This window comes from Triplophysa rosa, linkage group LG2, assembly GCF_024868665.1.
Source record: "Triplophysa rosa linkage group LG2, Trosa_1v2, whole genome shotgun sequence".
Lineage (NCBI taxonomy): Eukaryota > Metazoa > Chordata > Actinopteri > Cypriniformes > Nemacheilidae > Triplophysa > Triplophysa rosa.
The window spans coordinates 6183398-6199415 of record NC_079891.1 but is presented as its reverse complement, the minus strand read 5'-3'; the positions used below and the strand labels follow the sequence as shown (position 1 = coordinate 6199415).

Below are 16018 nucleotides of genomic sequence, written 5' to 3'. Positions count from 1 at the left end.
TGCTGTGCGGCTTATTATGCCACACCCTCCTAAAACGTCAGCAGCTCAGTGGGAGGAGCTGAACACCCGTTTAAAAGGCAGGTGACGCTGATATCACGCATGACGTCCAGGTGACAGATTTGGAACCACGATATTTTTATTCTTTGCTGTGTGTTTTCAGATTTCATTTTCACAAAATTCAAATAACCGAAAATGTGTATAACACAAAATTAAGTAATCAAAAGCCTGTATTTATAACCAGTGTTTAAAAACGAAATAAAAACCAAGCAGCATGTCTAAATAAATAATAAAAAAACGTCTTAACATAGGCCTACTAAATCTTATATTATGTTTTTTTTATTACTACACCTGCTGTTTTATATCCTAATGTACTATACTTGTATCTCTTTGCTCTTTTTGTGTTAAAGGGATATACTTCACCCAAAAATGAAAATTCTGTCATCATTTACTCACCTTCGAGCTGTTCCAAATCTGTATACATTTCTTTGTTCTGATGACCACAGTGAAAGATATTTGGAAGAATGCTTATAACCAGACAGACTTTACCCCCCATTGACTCCCATAGTAGGAAAAAATACTTTATCATTTTTTTTGTTCTGTTGGACACAAAAGATGACATTTTGAAGAATGTAGTACAGCAAACAGTTCTGGGGCATTTTTGACTACCATTGTATTTTTTATTACTATGGTAGTCAATGGGGGGCAAAATCTGTCTGGTTAAAAGCATTCTTTCAAATATCTTTCTCTGTGTTCATCAGAACAAAGAAATTGATACAGATTTGGAACAACTCGAAGGTGAGTAAATGATGACAGAATTCTCGTTTTTGGGTGAAGTATCCCTTTAAGACAAACACTGTGCTGATGTGGAGCTTTAGATCTAGTTAACATTTTTTTGACATTTGGGTAAAAATTATTACTAATTTCAGAGTTGTTTAATCCCTTATGCATATAGTTGTTTATAGTTATGTGTTCTTTGTCAAGTTTTTCTTTTATATTCTTTCATTTACAATATTTAATGTACAATATGTACTGGGGTTGGACAAAATAATATGAATGAACACCCTTTGTTTGAGGATGGCTACTGTGAAAAAACATTGCAGTTATCTTTTGTTCCTATACACTCACCTAAAGGATTATTAGGAACACCTGTTCAATTTCTCATTAATGCAATTATCTAATCAACCAATCACATGGCAGTTGCTTCAATGCATTTAGGGGTGTGGTCCTGGTCAAGACAATCTCCTGAACTCCAAACTGAATGTCAGAATGGGAAAGAAAGGTGATTTAAGCAATTTTGAGCGTGGCATGGTTGTTGGTGCCAGACGGGCCGGTCTGAGTATTTCACAATCTGCTCAGTTACTGGGATTTTCACGCACAACCATTTCTAGGGTTTACAAAGAATGGTGTGAAAAGGGAAAAACATCCAGTATGCGGCAGTCCTGTGGGCGAAAATGCCTTGTTGATGCTAGAGGTCAGAGGAGAATGGGCCGACTGATTCAAGCTGATAGAAGAGCAACTTTGACTGAAATAACCACTCGTTACAACCGAGGTATGCAGCAAAGCATTTGTGAAGCCACAACACGCACAACCTTGAGGCAGATGGGCTACAACAGCAGAAGACCCCACCGGGTACCACTCATCTCCACTACAAATAGGAAAAAGAGGCTACAATTTGCACGAGCTCACCAAAATTGGACAGTTGAAGACTGGAAAAATGTTGCCTGGTCTGATGAGTCTCGATTTCTGTTGAGACATTCAAATGGTAGAGTCAGAATTTGGCGTAAACAGAATGAGAACATGGATCCATCATGCCTTGTTACCACTGTGCAGGCTGGTGGTGGTGGTGTAATGGTGTGGGGGATGTTTTCTTGGCACACTTTAGGCCCCTTAGTGCCAATTGGGCATCGTTTAAATGCCACGGCCTACCTGAGCATTGTTTCTGACCATGTCCATCCCTTTATGACCACCATGTACCCATCCTCTAATGGCTACTTCCAGCAGGATAATGCACCATGTCACAAAGCTCGAATCATTTCAAATTGGTTTCTTGAACATGACAATGAGTTCACTGTACTAGAATGGCCCCCACAGTCACCAGATCTCAACCCGATAGAACATCTTTGGGATGTGGTGGAACGGGAGCTTCGTGCCCTGGATGTGCATCCCACAAATCTCCATCAACTGCAAGATGCTATCCTATCAATATGGGCCAACATTTCTAAAGAATGCTTTCAGCACCTTGTTGAATCAATGCCACGTAGAATTAAGGCAGTTCTGAAGGCGAAAGGGGGTCAAACACCGTATTAGTATGGTGTTCCTAATAATCCTTTAGGTGAGTGTATATTGTCTACAGTATATATACATACAGTGCATATAGGTTGCATGCCAAAACATAGGCTGTGGCTAGTAGAATTTGGTAAAATGGGTGACTTGTCAGATGTCCAAAGGGGACAAATTTTGGAATATGCTCTCTACAACAGTACAACACTCCACTGGAGACTATTCAAAAGTTGCATGAATCTTTTGTGACAGGGTCTGAAGCTGCAAATGGTGGTCAAACACTTTATAAATAAAGATTTATCACATATCTCCCTACATTATTTTGTCCAAATCCTGTATGTCTCTTTAATCTCACAAAAATTCTTTCCGCGTATGAATTGACAATAAGGCCTAGAGATAGATTGTGCTTCCTGCATAAGGTCCTAAAACGAATGGATTTTTCACCATTTAAGTAATTATAATCATATTTAGAACTACTGTCTACAAAGATCATTTTATATACTAGTTTCAACATGCCATTTTTCAGCTTTCATAAAATGTAGAATAGGAAAGTCAAATGTTTTTCCACATGGTCAGATGTACTGTTGACTCAATAAATAAATGAACCCATTCATAGGCTGTTGGTAATTGGTTCCTCTCTGTGGTTGAAGTCACCAACAACACTCACAGAGAGCGGCTTGGTATAAACTTTTAAGAAACCACTTTTAAGAAAGAAAGAAAATATGCAACTAGGCCATAATAAGTCATATTTTGTTCAATTGATTAGAATAATTCAAGTCCAAATATGAGAGAGAGAGAGAGAGAGAGAGAGAGAGAGAGAGAGAGAGCAACATCTGTAACAGAAATCTGTTAAACCAAGGGGAGTTTGTTGATTTTTTTTTCATTTTCAACTGTGAAAGGACAGCTTGTTCAACTAATGGCAACAGCCTTGGTCTCTGTACCTAGGTGCTATGGGACCTGTGGACCGGATCTCTCACCATAGTAACACAAATTGAGTCTGTATTTATGAGGCTAAACAGGAATAGTATACAACACCTTGTAAAACCCAACAAATATTTCCTGTTTTCTAAACTTTAAAAAAATCTAAACTAATTTTGTGTATACCCTGAATGAAGCTTTTGCAACAGGCCCCAGACTTTATAACTCTTTGGAAAAGACGTTTTGTATAACAAATAAAATCAGTTTACCTTAATGTTTGCTTTGATTATTGCTGGTAAAACCATATTCAAACATTTTTATGTAATATTACATTAATATAATATTATTATATATTACTGTAATAAAGCTCAATAAAACGTAAGGAAGGAGGCGGGAACCGGCGAACATTCAAAACATTTAATCCAAAATAAATACACAAAAAATACAAAAAGGAACAAGCCGGCAGCCCCTCCCGAAACGACTGCTAGCAACACAAACCTAAACAAAACTTAGCATTTCCGGGCCCGGTCCTCTCTCGTCGGCAGTCCTGCCGCTCGTCCTCTTATGCTCCCGAGCTCCCCCGTGAGGCATGCGGGACCGGTGCGCGTACAGCTGATACTCGTTATCACTCACGCCACCGGCCCCGCCTTCCTGCCCCACGGCTCTCGTCCCGCCTTCCTCGCTACATACCCCCATCGCCCTTCACAGGCCGGGGGTACCACCGCGCCTGTGCCTACTCCCCCCCGGGGGGCCCACCCTTGAGAGCCCCAGCGCCTGGGGGTACGCACCGACGAGACGAGAGAACGGAGCCGGGAGCACCCCGAGCGACAGGGACAAGAGAGGGGAGAGAGGGAAAAAAAATAGTCCGGTTCCCCGACACGCTGTCGCTCGGTCCTCAACCAGCCGATAGGCTCTTCCTCGCGGTGCCATGCGGTGGTACTGGACGCTCCCTCGCTCCTCCTCCGCCCCCTGGCAGCCGGCGATGGCTCATCCGGATGAGGGCAGCCGGCAGGAAGTCCCCCGCTTCCTGCTCCTCCCCTACACGGCGGATGGCAGCAGGCTCCGGCCCATGGCAAGCGGGGCTGACTCCTCCGCTCCCTCCCGGAAGGCAGCCACCCCACCTAAGACCCAGGGGCACGGCAGCGAGGTCCTCGTGTCCTGGCGGCCGGCGGTGGCTCCTCCGACCGAGGGCAGCCGGCAGCAGGTCCCCCGCTTCCTGCTCCTCCCCGATCCGGCGGACGGTAGCAGGCTCCGGCCCACGGCAAGCGGGGCTGACCTCTCCGCTCCCTCGCGGACGGCAGCCACCCCACCTCAGACCCAGGACACGGCGCGAGGTCTTCGCCCCGTCCGGGCACATGCGCCAGCACCACTGCCTCGGGCAGCCGCTCGCGGACTTCTCTCGTCCGCGCTGCCCGAACTCTTCAGCACCGCGATCCCCCTCAGCGGCGAGGACTCTTTGACAGCATGTCCCTCCTTCCTCCCGGGTTTTGGCACCACTGTAATAAAGCTCAATAAAACGTAAGGAAGGAGGCGGGAACTGGCGAACATTCAAAACATTTAATCCAAAATAAATACACAAAAAATACAAAAAGGAACAAGCCGGTGTTCTGCCAATTTATGCATCCCTATCAAATTTTGCTACCTCCATACAAAACAGGACTAACCCCTCCCCCAACCCAACCCTTACACCTAAATAACCCCTCCCCCAACCCAATCACAACACGAGGGTAGCACAAATTTATGGGTAGCATAAATTGGCAGAACACCGGCAGCCCCTCGCGGACGACTGCCGGCAACACAAACATAAACAAAACTTAGCATTTCCGGGCCCGGTCCTCTCTCGTCGGCAGTCCTGCTGCTCGTCCTCTTATGCTCCCGAGCTCCCCTGTGAGTCATGTGGGACCGGTGCGCGTACAGCTGATACTCGTTATCACTCACGCCACCGGCCCTGCCTTCCTGCCCCACGGCTCTCGTCCCGCCTTCCTCGCTACAATTACTATATATTCTTTTGTTTGATTATTGTTGCCAAGTGATTCACGCACCAGATATAAATGATTTTGTTTTCAATGTTGCATTTTAATCGCAAATGCATTGACAATTTTGTCCCCTTTGTTGCAGAGTTGACCATCGAATAATTCATATTTTGTATATTATATAAGAAAACATCCTTTTAACTGAATTATTTCTCTACTTTCTGAAAGGGGAGGAGCCGGACTTAAACTTGGCTCCTCCCAAATGAACCTCACTCGGCTATTCGAACAAACTAGGAATCAACCACACAAATGGAGGGACACTGTGCTAACTGGACTCTTCTCCTGGTACTGTGCTGCCTACTGCCACCGGCAACTCAGGCTGGCAGACAAATGCCAAAGCTCTCCGAAAAGAAGCTATGCGCTGATTCAGAATGTAGCCGTGAGTATTGCAAACATATTTAGCATTCATGTTACAATTTTTGAGGGGGAATTTAATTTAATGTCATTTCAAATTTGTACAACAAAACTTAGAAGAAGTGTACATAGACGTATAAGAGAAAGTTTATATTTTAGATATATATCTTACCTGCTCACAATTTTGTTGAAAGTTTTAAATCACTGTTTTGTAGAGTTTTTCAATGCAGCCTCTTAGTTAATATAAGGTCATAATATATTATAATTGCACACATAATAACAATAAAAGAAAAATACTCTTAGATTGAGTATAGCATACTAAACAGGCCAGTTGTGTAATTTGTAATGATTTGTGCCCATTTCCCTTTGAAACTGCATGATTGTGTGTACACAGATCCCATTCTCATCGCTAGAGCCCTGCAGGATTATTATCCACAAGACTGTCGCTTCATTCCAATCCACCAAGGCCAGTCTGTTTATGTCTATTCAATGCTGAAAGACCGTGGGAATCTTTTCTGGGCTGGCAGTGTAAGTATTATTTTGTGATCAAATCCATGCTTTCTTGTCTTGACAAAACAAGCAAAAACAACATTTCCCCTGCAAAACTGAAGTTGCAAGAAGATAACTATTTCTGAAGGTTCAAGGGTCGTATTATGGAGACCAGGAGGCTCGTCTGGGATATTTCCCGAGCAGTGTTGTTGAAGAAACACATGTGCTAATGCCTGCTGAGGTTGAGGTCAAGACTGATGTGTGTACCATTCTTCTATATGAGAAAGAAAAATCAAGTTGGTGCATGAATAATTACACCAAAAGATTCTATAAGGTGATGTTTAATAGCAATTATCCTTTTTCTTTACAGAAATGGGACTTCTACTGCTACTAAGTTATTCGGCCAGGTTGCATGCTTACAGGAATTTTAACATAATTCTTGGTTCCACTCTGCACTTTACATTGTTTTTTTACATGTATTAAATGTAGTAACTAACCTAAGGGTACTACTCAATTAAAGAAAACATTTAGGACTGTGCAGAAGCTTGATAAACTGTAAATGCATGTTGTTGCAGTAGTTTGAATAAACAAATTAGCTGCTGCTATTTCGTTGTTGGTCTGGAATCATTGATACTGACGATCATGTGATGTTTTGGGAACGTCAAGAACAAGAGAAAATCAATTGTTACTCAAGCAAGGAATGATTGCGTCTACTCGTCATTATCTAGGTGACACTTTCGCAGGTATTTGGTTTCTAGCCTAAAGTCGCGTCATGTGCGTTTCCATGGAGAGCAATGGCAGCTCAACAAGGGTGTATTATATGGCGTGCCTGTAGCAAGGTGAGTGCATGTGCATTCAGAATATAACTTCAGTCTTCTAAATCAAATAAAGTATTTGTTTGGTTTTTTGTTTAACTGAAATTTGTATCTGTCCACTTTTTTAACAATTGTAATGCCTTAATCTACTGTAGGCAGAAGACAAATGGTAAAACTTGCTGTGATATTGTGATAAACTGGAAATGTTGTACCTGTTTATTTTAGACAACAGTAACAGCTTCTATGAAAACTATGAGCATCTAAATGATCTTCCAGTGAAATCAAATACGTTTATATAAATAATCTTATACATATTCACATTACAACTAAGTTAAGCATTTAATAAACTTAAAAATTCTGAAAAGGATGACTTTTCACAAACATGACTGCCTTCTCACATTTGATGGAATTTCTGCACCACACACATACAGTACAACAAAAAATCAGCATTTGCTTTACAAATATTCCCTTTTCAAATTAAAAGTTTTCATCAAAACCATAATCTGACAGACTGCTCAAGTAATTTATTCTGTATTCTTTTATAGCTCAAAATAAGTGGCTTTGTTCTGTGACGATGTCAAATAAAAGCAATGAATTTTCTCGGATACAAAGCTCCCGTCCGTTTCATCACATGCTTCGAGCATCTGGGCAAAGTGAAGTCTGGTATGATTTTACCGATGAGGAGAAATTTCGCCGGTATGGTTGGCGTTGTTCAACGAACGAAGACTTGTACTCAAATGTCACCCTCATTGGCAACTGGAATGAAGAGAGGTTTGACACCCACCGTAATGTGGCGTTACGACGCCCCCTACCGCATCAGGTTGGATCTGTTCTGTAAAATACGGAGCTCATTTTCTACACATTGGCCCAAAAATATTTGGCAACCCAACTTTTTTGGACAAAAGTTTTGCTTTAATTGTTATATAATGCAGTTAAACATTCATAGGTGTACACAGCTACTTTTGTATATTTTGTACTCAGCAATCCAATTTTTTTTCTTTGCAGTTCTCTCACTATTTTGAGACTACATATTCTTCTAGCTATAACAAAGATGATCGCCAGCCAATTTACAAAAGTAAGTTTTCATGAACAATTAGTTTGTCATAAATACTTTAAAAAAAAGATTATGCTTTTTAAAGAAACTGACATTTTTATTTTATCAGCACCGAAAAAGGAGTCCAGAAGCTTCCACCAGCCAGAACTCGACCCTCCACACATGAAATGTGTACCAAATTCCTCTTATAGAATGGATTTCAAAGAACCTCCCCAAAATGTGGAGACTTCAGTGCTGAGGAAATCTGGTTTCATATTCTCACATTAAAAAACTTAAAGTCAGTTTCAATGTTTCATTTTCAGCTGCAAGCACCATCTTTTAACACCTATTTGTACTTCTTCAATAAAATTGTAAAAAGTAGCCTTTATATTTTTTGTTTAAAATCTCAATTATATACTGTCCTCTGCATTCACTTTTCATATTTCTGTTTCAATATTTGATAACAAACCCACAACTTAAGTGTGAACAGATATGAACCTAGTATTTAACTTATAATAAAATAAACCCTTTTGGCACACAGCATCCACATTGTTGAAAACATTGTTTTTTATTTGATTGTGAGAAAAAAGCCTGCATGGTCACACTGGCTTTGAGTGGCTACAGAATTTATTATTAATTATTCCATAACATCAGGTTAACTGCATGCTTGAATCTGAAGAATGTAGAGTGGAAAGTAAAAATGTGCTTTAAAATGCCCGAATTCCCCCATTGGTGGATTTAGTTATTCTAGGTGTTATCAAAAGTCTGGAGTTTTAAGATCTTAGAGAGCGTGATGGGTTGTAGTGTGGTAGAAGCTCTGTTATGTAGGTAGGGGCTAAACCGTTTAAGGCTTTATAAGTGATTAAAAGAACTTTAAAGTCAATACGATACTTAATGGGTAATCAGTGAAGGGTTGATAACATTAGGGTTATGTGATCGTATTTTCTGGACCTGGTTAGAACTCTGGCAGCTGCTTTCTGAACTAACTGTAGTTTGTTTATTGATGATGCAGGACAACCACTAAGTAGTGCATTACAGTAGTCAAGTCTTGAGGTCACAAATGCATGAATAAGCTTCTCTGCGTCAGCAACACATAAAATATTTCATAATTTGGCAACATTTCTAAGGTGGAAGAAGGCTGTTTTTGTGACATTTGAGATGTGATTTTTAAATGACAGGTTGCTGTCTAATATAATGCCTTTGTTGGTGTAACAGTGCAGCCTTCAATTTGCAGGTTATAATCCGAAATATTCTGCTCACGTGTCTTTGGTCCGATAAGTAATATTTCTGTTTTATTAGAATTTAAAAGAAGGAAATTACAAGTCATACAATGCTTTATATCTTCGATGCACTCTGCCAATTTGGATAGTTGGAAGGAATCATCTGGTCTTGATGAGATATATAGCTGAGTATCATCTGCATAACAGTGGAAGCTAATTCCATGTTTTCTAATAATGTTTCCAAGGGGCAGCATGTATATGGAGAATAGCAAGGGTCCTAAAACCGATCCGTGAGGTAATCCATAATTTACTTGCGTTAGATTTGATGATATCCCATTTAAATGGACAAATTGATGTCTGATAAAAAGTGATAAAAATATGAGGAAATAAAGCTATTTTTCCCAAGTGTTTATCAGAACCCCTTTAGATTAGTTAGCTTATCACAAATATACTGATACAGTTTGGTATTAGCAGCTTTACTGTTTTTGAATAAGTGAGCCATTGCTGAAAAAACTGAATACTCTCACCGATTATAAACAATGTGAGTTTCTGGCGCTTATTCATAAAAGCACACACAGACAAACATACAGAAAAGGTTTCATCTCAGCTCAAATTATGCTTGAAAAAGATCCCATTCTCAATAATGACATTCAAACGCCCCTTTTACACTTTTAACTCGATGCTAAGCAATGTTTTAGGCTTAAGGTGTAGCACCGGTGTTACCATACGTAACATTAAAAGAAAGCATTCATTTTTCTCTTTGCTGTGTCCTCCGGTTCCAATATCCACCATTAAAAGAAAAACTTGCATGTTCTTTACCCCTTCGAACCACACAACAAAAGCTATAATAATATTTAATGTAACAAATAATTGAGAACAAACAGCCAACGTTTTGCAACTGAGCTTTTTTGGATATAAGACTATGATGGTGTGTCGCAAATCACAGACCTTTCAAATTTCTTCTGATTCAGTAAAATTGTCGCCATTTTGTCTTTGTTCTTAACAGATTCCGAGTAAAACTCCACCCACACTTTGCCATCATCGACATAGACTGGCCGTGGAATATTAAAGGCCCCTTTGTTTGGTGGCAGAGTCACGTCCTACTGCAGCATAAACAGCAGAGACAATACTTTATTGTGACCGTTTATTTCCATAAAAAGGTTTAGATAACAATCACTTAGAGGTTGTCACCTCTGCCACCTCAACTGGTGTAGTTAATAACCATTTCTTCCTAAACTTCTATGTAGCAAAGACAATTTAACCAATAGGCTTGTCTGTAACAACTGAGGAAGATTAATTCCCCTGTAGCCTGGTAATACTGAGCAATGGAGGATAGATTATGCAGAAGCACAGTGGTACAACAAGTGGGAAAGACAAGAAACATAAAGTTGCGTCGTTAGAAGTCTGGCAGCTTTACTTCTTCTGAGGCCCGGAAACGGCGGGCTTGTCATCGTGGGTGATGCGAATGGTGCGCTCGGGGTCGTCCGATTGCTTGCGTGGTACCATCACCGTCAGAACGCCGTCAGAAGACAAGGAGGAGGTGACAGAGGTCGGATCCACACCAGTAGGAATACGGTATTTTCTTAGGAATTCTCGTGAGACAAAACCATGATCGTCCTGCGGGAAACATACAACATGTGAGCTCCTGTTGTTGTAACCGGACATGCTTTAAACATCAATCATGCATTATCTTAGTGATGACAGTTTTCAACCATAAAGACAGAGTCTACTGTACAATTTGGATATACATTGGGTTGCATTAGGTCGAACCTACCTGTCGATCCTCATGTTTAGCATGAATTTCAATGTAATCTCCAGTGATTTTCACGGAGAGTTCCTCAGGTGTGAAGTGTTTGACATCCAGATTAACAGAGAAACGATCCTTTTCCATTTTCATCTGAGGAACATAATTGCATTAAAAGTTAATAGGTTGTGTTTAGTAGTTAAATCTTCAAAAACAAGTATCAAGTCAGGCACAAATGACGATTCATAATTGTTTACTTGTATTATATTGTTTTCTCTAAAAGGGATAGTTTACCCAAAAATAAAAATTCTGTAATTATTTACTCACAAACAACTACAAACAACACAAAATTATTACATTTTTTTGAAAAATGTCTCTCTTTCTTTTACGAATGATAGAAGTTACAGCACTAGGCAGAAATCATCAATCAAAGCCATTTCGTCATGGAAGAACTTTCTATTAAAAGTAACTTTATGTCATAAAATAACAGAATACACATGTTCCACAACTTTTTCTATTATAGGTCACTACTCATATGCAACATATCTATCTTTGTAACCTATTTTGATTATAATGACGGCAAATTACAGTCGACAAAAGGATCTACATGTCCATCAGCAGATGACAGCTCACCTCAGAAATGCCACTCTCCAACCAGCTTGGCCAACGGAAGAAGGAAGGCCGATGGTAGGACAGCGAGGGAATCAAGTCACTCTCAGACATGTGTTCCCCAAAGTGCTGGTCAAAGATCCGGCTTGGAAAGAGGGATGGCCAGAAGGAGCGGCGGAACCAGGGATGCTGGATGGTGATGTCCATTTCGTCTCAGGGCCCTCACAGCACTGTCAATTCTCAGAAAACCTGTTGCCTCTTCTGTCTGCGCACTTAAATACACCAACAGCCCCTGCCAGTTCAGCCAGCTGTGGATCTTTCTAGAATTATGATGCAAACTGTTTGCGTGCCTCTCTTTCACTTCGTCCCTCCCACTGTCATCCACTCGCTGCTCTGTGCCCACTTCCAACTATCGCTCTCTGTATTTATCTAGGAGCCGACCCGATTGCAACCCACTCGGATACCAACAGGATTACAGGGCAAGCCCCCAATAGTGCTGATGGTCTTATGTGCTCATAGAACTGGAAATTTTGCTGTCTGGCCCGGTGGATGGGACATGCCAATGTCGAGTAGTCTCTTGGCATTTCGGTGCACCCGGCTAGTTCATTTGATGCCAACAAAGATTAGGATGTCCATGCCCTGATATGTCATTGCATATTTAGGGTCCGAAACTCTTTAGAGGTTTTGTCTTTCGAGAAGCCTGTGAATGCAGCTAAAATAACTGTGCCGGGCTAAGCACCATACAAAGTCAATCCCCATGAACAACCACTGGGCTTACACTGGCACACTGATTGGACATCAGAATTTTGGTGGGGTAAGCAGTCCTGGTTCCTGTGTTGTCAGTATCCCAACAAAGGGAAAAATGGGGGCTTTATTTGCATATGATTTTCTTTGTTTTTCAAGCTTGTAGTTAGTCCTCATGGCTTTCTATTTATATACAGTAAAAACACAGACTTGATCATGGGTTTTGAGAGTCCTTTTAGCTTTAAAGGGATAGTTCACCCAAAAATAAATATTCTGTCATCATTTACTCACAATTGAGTTGTTCCAAATCTGTATAAATTTCTCTATACAGACACAGAGAAAGATATTTGGAAGAATGCTTATAACTAGAGCTGGGACGATATATCGTGTAATCTTTATGCTCAGTTTCGCAATGAATTACGGTTAAATGCATTTCCACCACATTCGAAAGCCGGAGGGCGCTCCTGCGCAGAAACTCCGAATATGGGACACAGAAGAAGAACGATTTACACACGTAAAGTTCCAGGAAATGCCAATGGTCAAATTCACTGTTCTTCAAACCTTTGCAGGTATTTTCATGATAATAAAGTATATTTATAATGACGAGTGTTGCTTTTTGAAATGCACGTTATAAACGATTCAATCTCGTAGTGATTTTAGATCGAGCAGTACTTCCTACTGATCAAAGAGCCGTTGTTCACGGAAGAGCTGTGCATAAAACCAAAGATATTAATATTAACAAGATGCGTTTGAAATGAATGAGGAGGAATGCAACGCTCAATTTGGCCACCCTAGCGAAGCTTTGCACATGCATAGTATCTAAAGCAACATGAATAAATGTTTTTAAGCGCAATTTGATCATAGGAAACAAACGTTATGGTACAGTTTACGTCATTTTTGAATTCTGTTTTCAAATATGTCGTTTAATTTGGATTTTAGCCGGCAATTGTAGAAATATCAGCATTCCCATTCACGTCTTGTTTGAATTACGTAATAACTGCCCAGAGGCGCGTTGCAAAGATGGCCGCCGAGTGGCATGACTTCCCTAAATGGACTTTGATAAAACACAGAATTGAAGCCTTTGCGATTCAGAATCGATTCTAGACAGGTATAATTAGTGTGAATCACGATACACTATACGCAGCCCTATATTACTTTAGATTTTTGTTCTGTTGAACACAAAATAATATATTTTGAAGAATGTAGGACAGAAAACAGTTCTGGGGCACTTTTGACTACCATTGTAATTTTGTCTATGGTAGTCAATGGGGTCCAAGAACTGTTTGGTTACAAGCATTTGTCCAAATAGCTTTCTCTGTGTTCAACCAAACAACTATTTATACAGGTTTGGAACAACTAGAGAGTGAATAATTCATGACAGAATTTTTTGGGTGAACTATCCCTTTAAATCTTTTTAAAATCAGATTAATTAAAATCATTTGGGTTTTGTTTTTTTCGTGTGTTTGCTTTTGTTTAGCCTATCTGACTTCACTTCCTTTTTGTATATTTGACTTCACTTGCGTTTTATTTTTTTCTGAGGAAACGCCATTGATTAATTTAGCAAATGACTTGAGTTCTCAGTCATTAGTTTGTGTATTTAAACCCCAGTGTTTTCTTTGTCTACTGTGAGTTGTTAAATGTTTGATCATGTTCCTGTGTCCCCGTTGTTTATGGATTACTTTAATTCCTTGTTTCTTTGTTCTTTGATTATTTTGTTGAATAAATTCTTAACTGCATGTGGATCCTCCGCCTCGCCTGCCAATCGTTACAGAATGACTCACAGAAGGCTCGTCTCCATGTGACAGGGTAAGCGCTCCCTCGAGGACCACCTTCAGGATTTTTTGGACATTGCTCATTTCTCACGTCTCAAGGATTTTGCACTTATTGATTTTTTTTGTTATGGATTAAATCAACCACTCAAAGAAAACTTACCCATGATGGTCCTCGAGGGTCGCTAGCTGAGTTTTTGGATTATGCCCAGTTGACGGTCGAGTCCCCACTTACTGTGGGTGAGACAGAGGAAGGAGCTTCCCCTAAACATTTTTTTTGGGGGGGGGTAGCAGTAGGCCTCAGGCTCCGATGGCCAGCCCAGAGCCTACTCGCAAGATGGCCGCCTGACCAGCCCGCGCCTCCCTGGTCGCTGGTCCACGGCCCAGGCCCGCCTGCGCTCCGGCCCCCTGTTCCGCTTCTGCTCCACCTCCCACCTGGACTTTTTGCTAGGAGCGTCTGGGATCCGCTCCTTAAAGCGGGGCTCTGTTACGATTCCAGTCTGTTTTCCCTTGTCTTGTGGACTTTTAGTTTGTATTAGGTCCTGTTTCCTGTGTCGTACTCTAGTCTTTTGTAGTTCTTTTGTTCATTGATTCTTGTTAATTGTTCCTCCCAGGTGTGTCTAGTTATCTTGAGTTCTCAGTCATTAGTTTTTGTATTTAAACCCCAGTGTTTTCTTTGTCTAGTGTGAGTCGTTGAATGTTTGATCATGTTCCTGTGTCCCTGTTGTTTATGGATTACTTTAATTCCTTGTTTCTTTGTTCTTTGATTATTTTGTCTTTTGTTGAATAAATTCTCAACTGCATGTGGATCTGCCACCTCGCCTGCCAATCGTTACAGGCAATAATAATAATTATAACTATAAAATATAAAAAAGTCTTTCTAAATGTAAAAGAATAGCATAGTCCACGCCACAACTATATAGTGTTGGACTTTAAAGGCAGTCCTGCATGTTCAAAAATTTGCAAGAGACGTTTCTCCAAAATTAAGCAGAAGTTTTATTATCAGATGTAAAAAGGAGTAACAAAGCTTTGGGTTGCCAGTAAATCACCACTCTCTCCACCACAAGCCAACAACCAAAATATTCAAATACACCCCTATTTATAAAGTATATGACGTCGCTCGTATCTTCTGACTCCTCCTCTGCCTTTTAAGGAGTGCTGCTCCGTTTCCACCAATCACCGTGAAGTCCTTTTTCTTAGTTCCTGTAAAATAACATTTCAAAACGTATATCCTGTGGTCAATCGCCAGTCCTTAGGAATGTTCTCCCTCCCCCAAGGAGTGGTCTCCTAAAAACAGTTTATTGTGGCCGGACAACACACCAACATTCTTAACATTCTTTTAGTAAAAACACGGTGATTGGTGGAAACGGAGCAGCACTCCTTAAAAGGCAGAGGAGGAGTCAGAAGATACGAGCGACGTCACATACTTTATAAATATGGGTGTATTTGAATATTTTGGGTTGTTGGTTTTTCGGAGGTCGTCTGACAACCCAAAGCTTTGTTACTCCTTTTTACATCTGATAATAAACTTCTAATCGATTTTGAAGAACGTCTCAGTACAAATTTTTGAACATGCAGGACTGCCTTTAAAGTCCAACAGTATCTAATAAATAAGCACTAGTATCTCATTTTTAGGTACTAGTATCTAATGAATAAGTACTAGTATCTAATGGAATAGTTACTAGTAACTAAAAAAATAAGTACTAGTAGACTAAAAATAGATACTAGTAAACGTCAAGGGTTAAATGACAAAATTGCTTGCCATAGACAGACCCGCTCAAATGATGTCTGGACTGTGTGTTTTCATATATTCAGTAGATATCACAGAACGTTGAGTTCTGTACCAGAGGTGTGTAAAGTGCCTTCCTGCAAAGGTTAGAGAGATGATAGGGATGAAAATAAATGGGCTCAATAAGGCACTGTGTGTGGGGATTTCACGGTGTGACCTTGCAAGATTATATGAATAGTCCCAGAGTGAGTGAGAGACTGATATGAGAAGTGTGAAAAACA

The 16018-nt window shown here is 40.4% G+C and overlaps 3 protein-coding genes across 3 annotated transcripts; 2 read left to right on the top strand and 1 right to left on the bottom strand.

The window, feature by feature from the left end:
- The first annotated feature begins 5442 nt into the window (after positions 1-5442).
- Positions 5443-6636, top strand: mia (MIA SH3 domain containing). The gene is made up of 4 exons (XM_057361032.1): positions 5443-5610; positions 5980-6113; positions 6223-6333; positions 6445-6636. Exons 1-4 carry the CDS (start codon positions 5481-5483, stop codon positions 6466-6468), a joined length of 399 nt encoding a protein of 132 aa, XP_057217015.1. The 5' UTR covers positions 5443-5480; the 3' UTR covers positions 6469-6636.
- A 157-nt stretch (positions 6637-6793) lies between these two features.
- Positions 6794-8343, top strand: cfap68 (cilia and flagella associated protein 68). Its single transcript, XM_057361019.1, has 4 exons — positions 6794-6913; positions 7435-7709; positions 7895-7964; positions 8053-8343. Exons 2-4 carry the CDS (start codon positions 7464-7466, stop codon positions 8208-8210), a joined length of 474 nt encoding a protein of 157 aa, XP_057217002.1. The 5' UTR covers positions 6794-6913; positions 7435-7463; the 3' UTR covers positions 8211-8343.
- A 1193-nt stretch (positions 8344-9536) lies between these two features.
- On the bottom strand, positions 9537-11905 carry cryabb (crystallin, alpha B, b). The gene is made up of 3 exons (XM_057361009.1): positions 11520-11905; positions 10917-11039; positions 9537-10759 (listed from the first exon to the last, which is right to left on the bottom strand). The coding sequence occupies exons 1-3, from the start codon at positions 11700-11702 to the stop codon at positions 10556-10558; spliced, it is 510 nt and encodes a 169-aa protein (XP_057216992.1). The 5' UTR covers positions 11703-11905; the 3' UTR covers positions 9537-10555.
- Positions 11906-16018: the final 4113 nt, after the last annotated feature.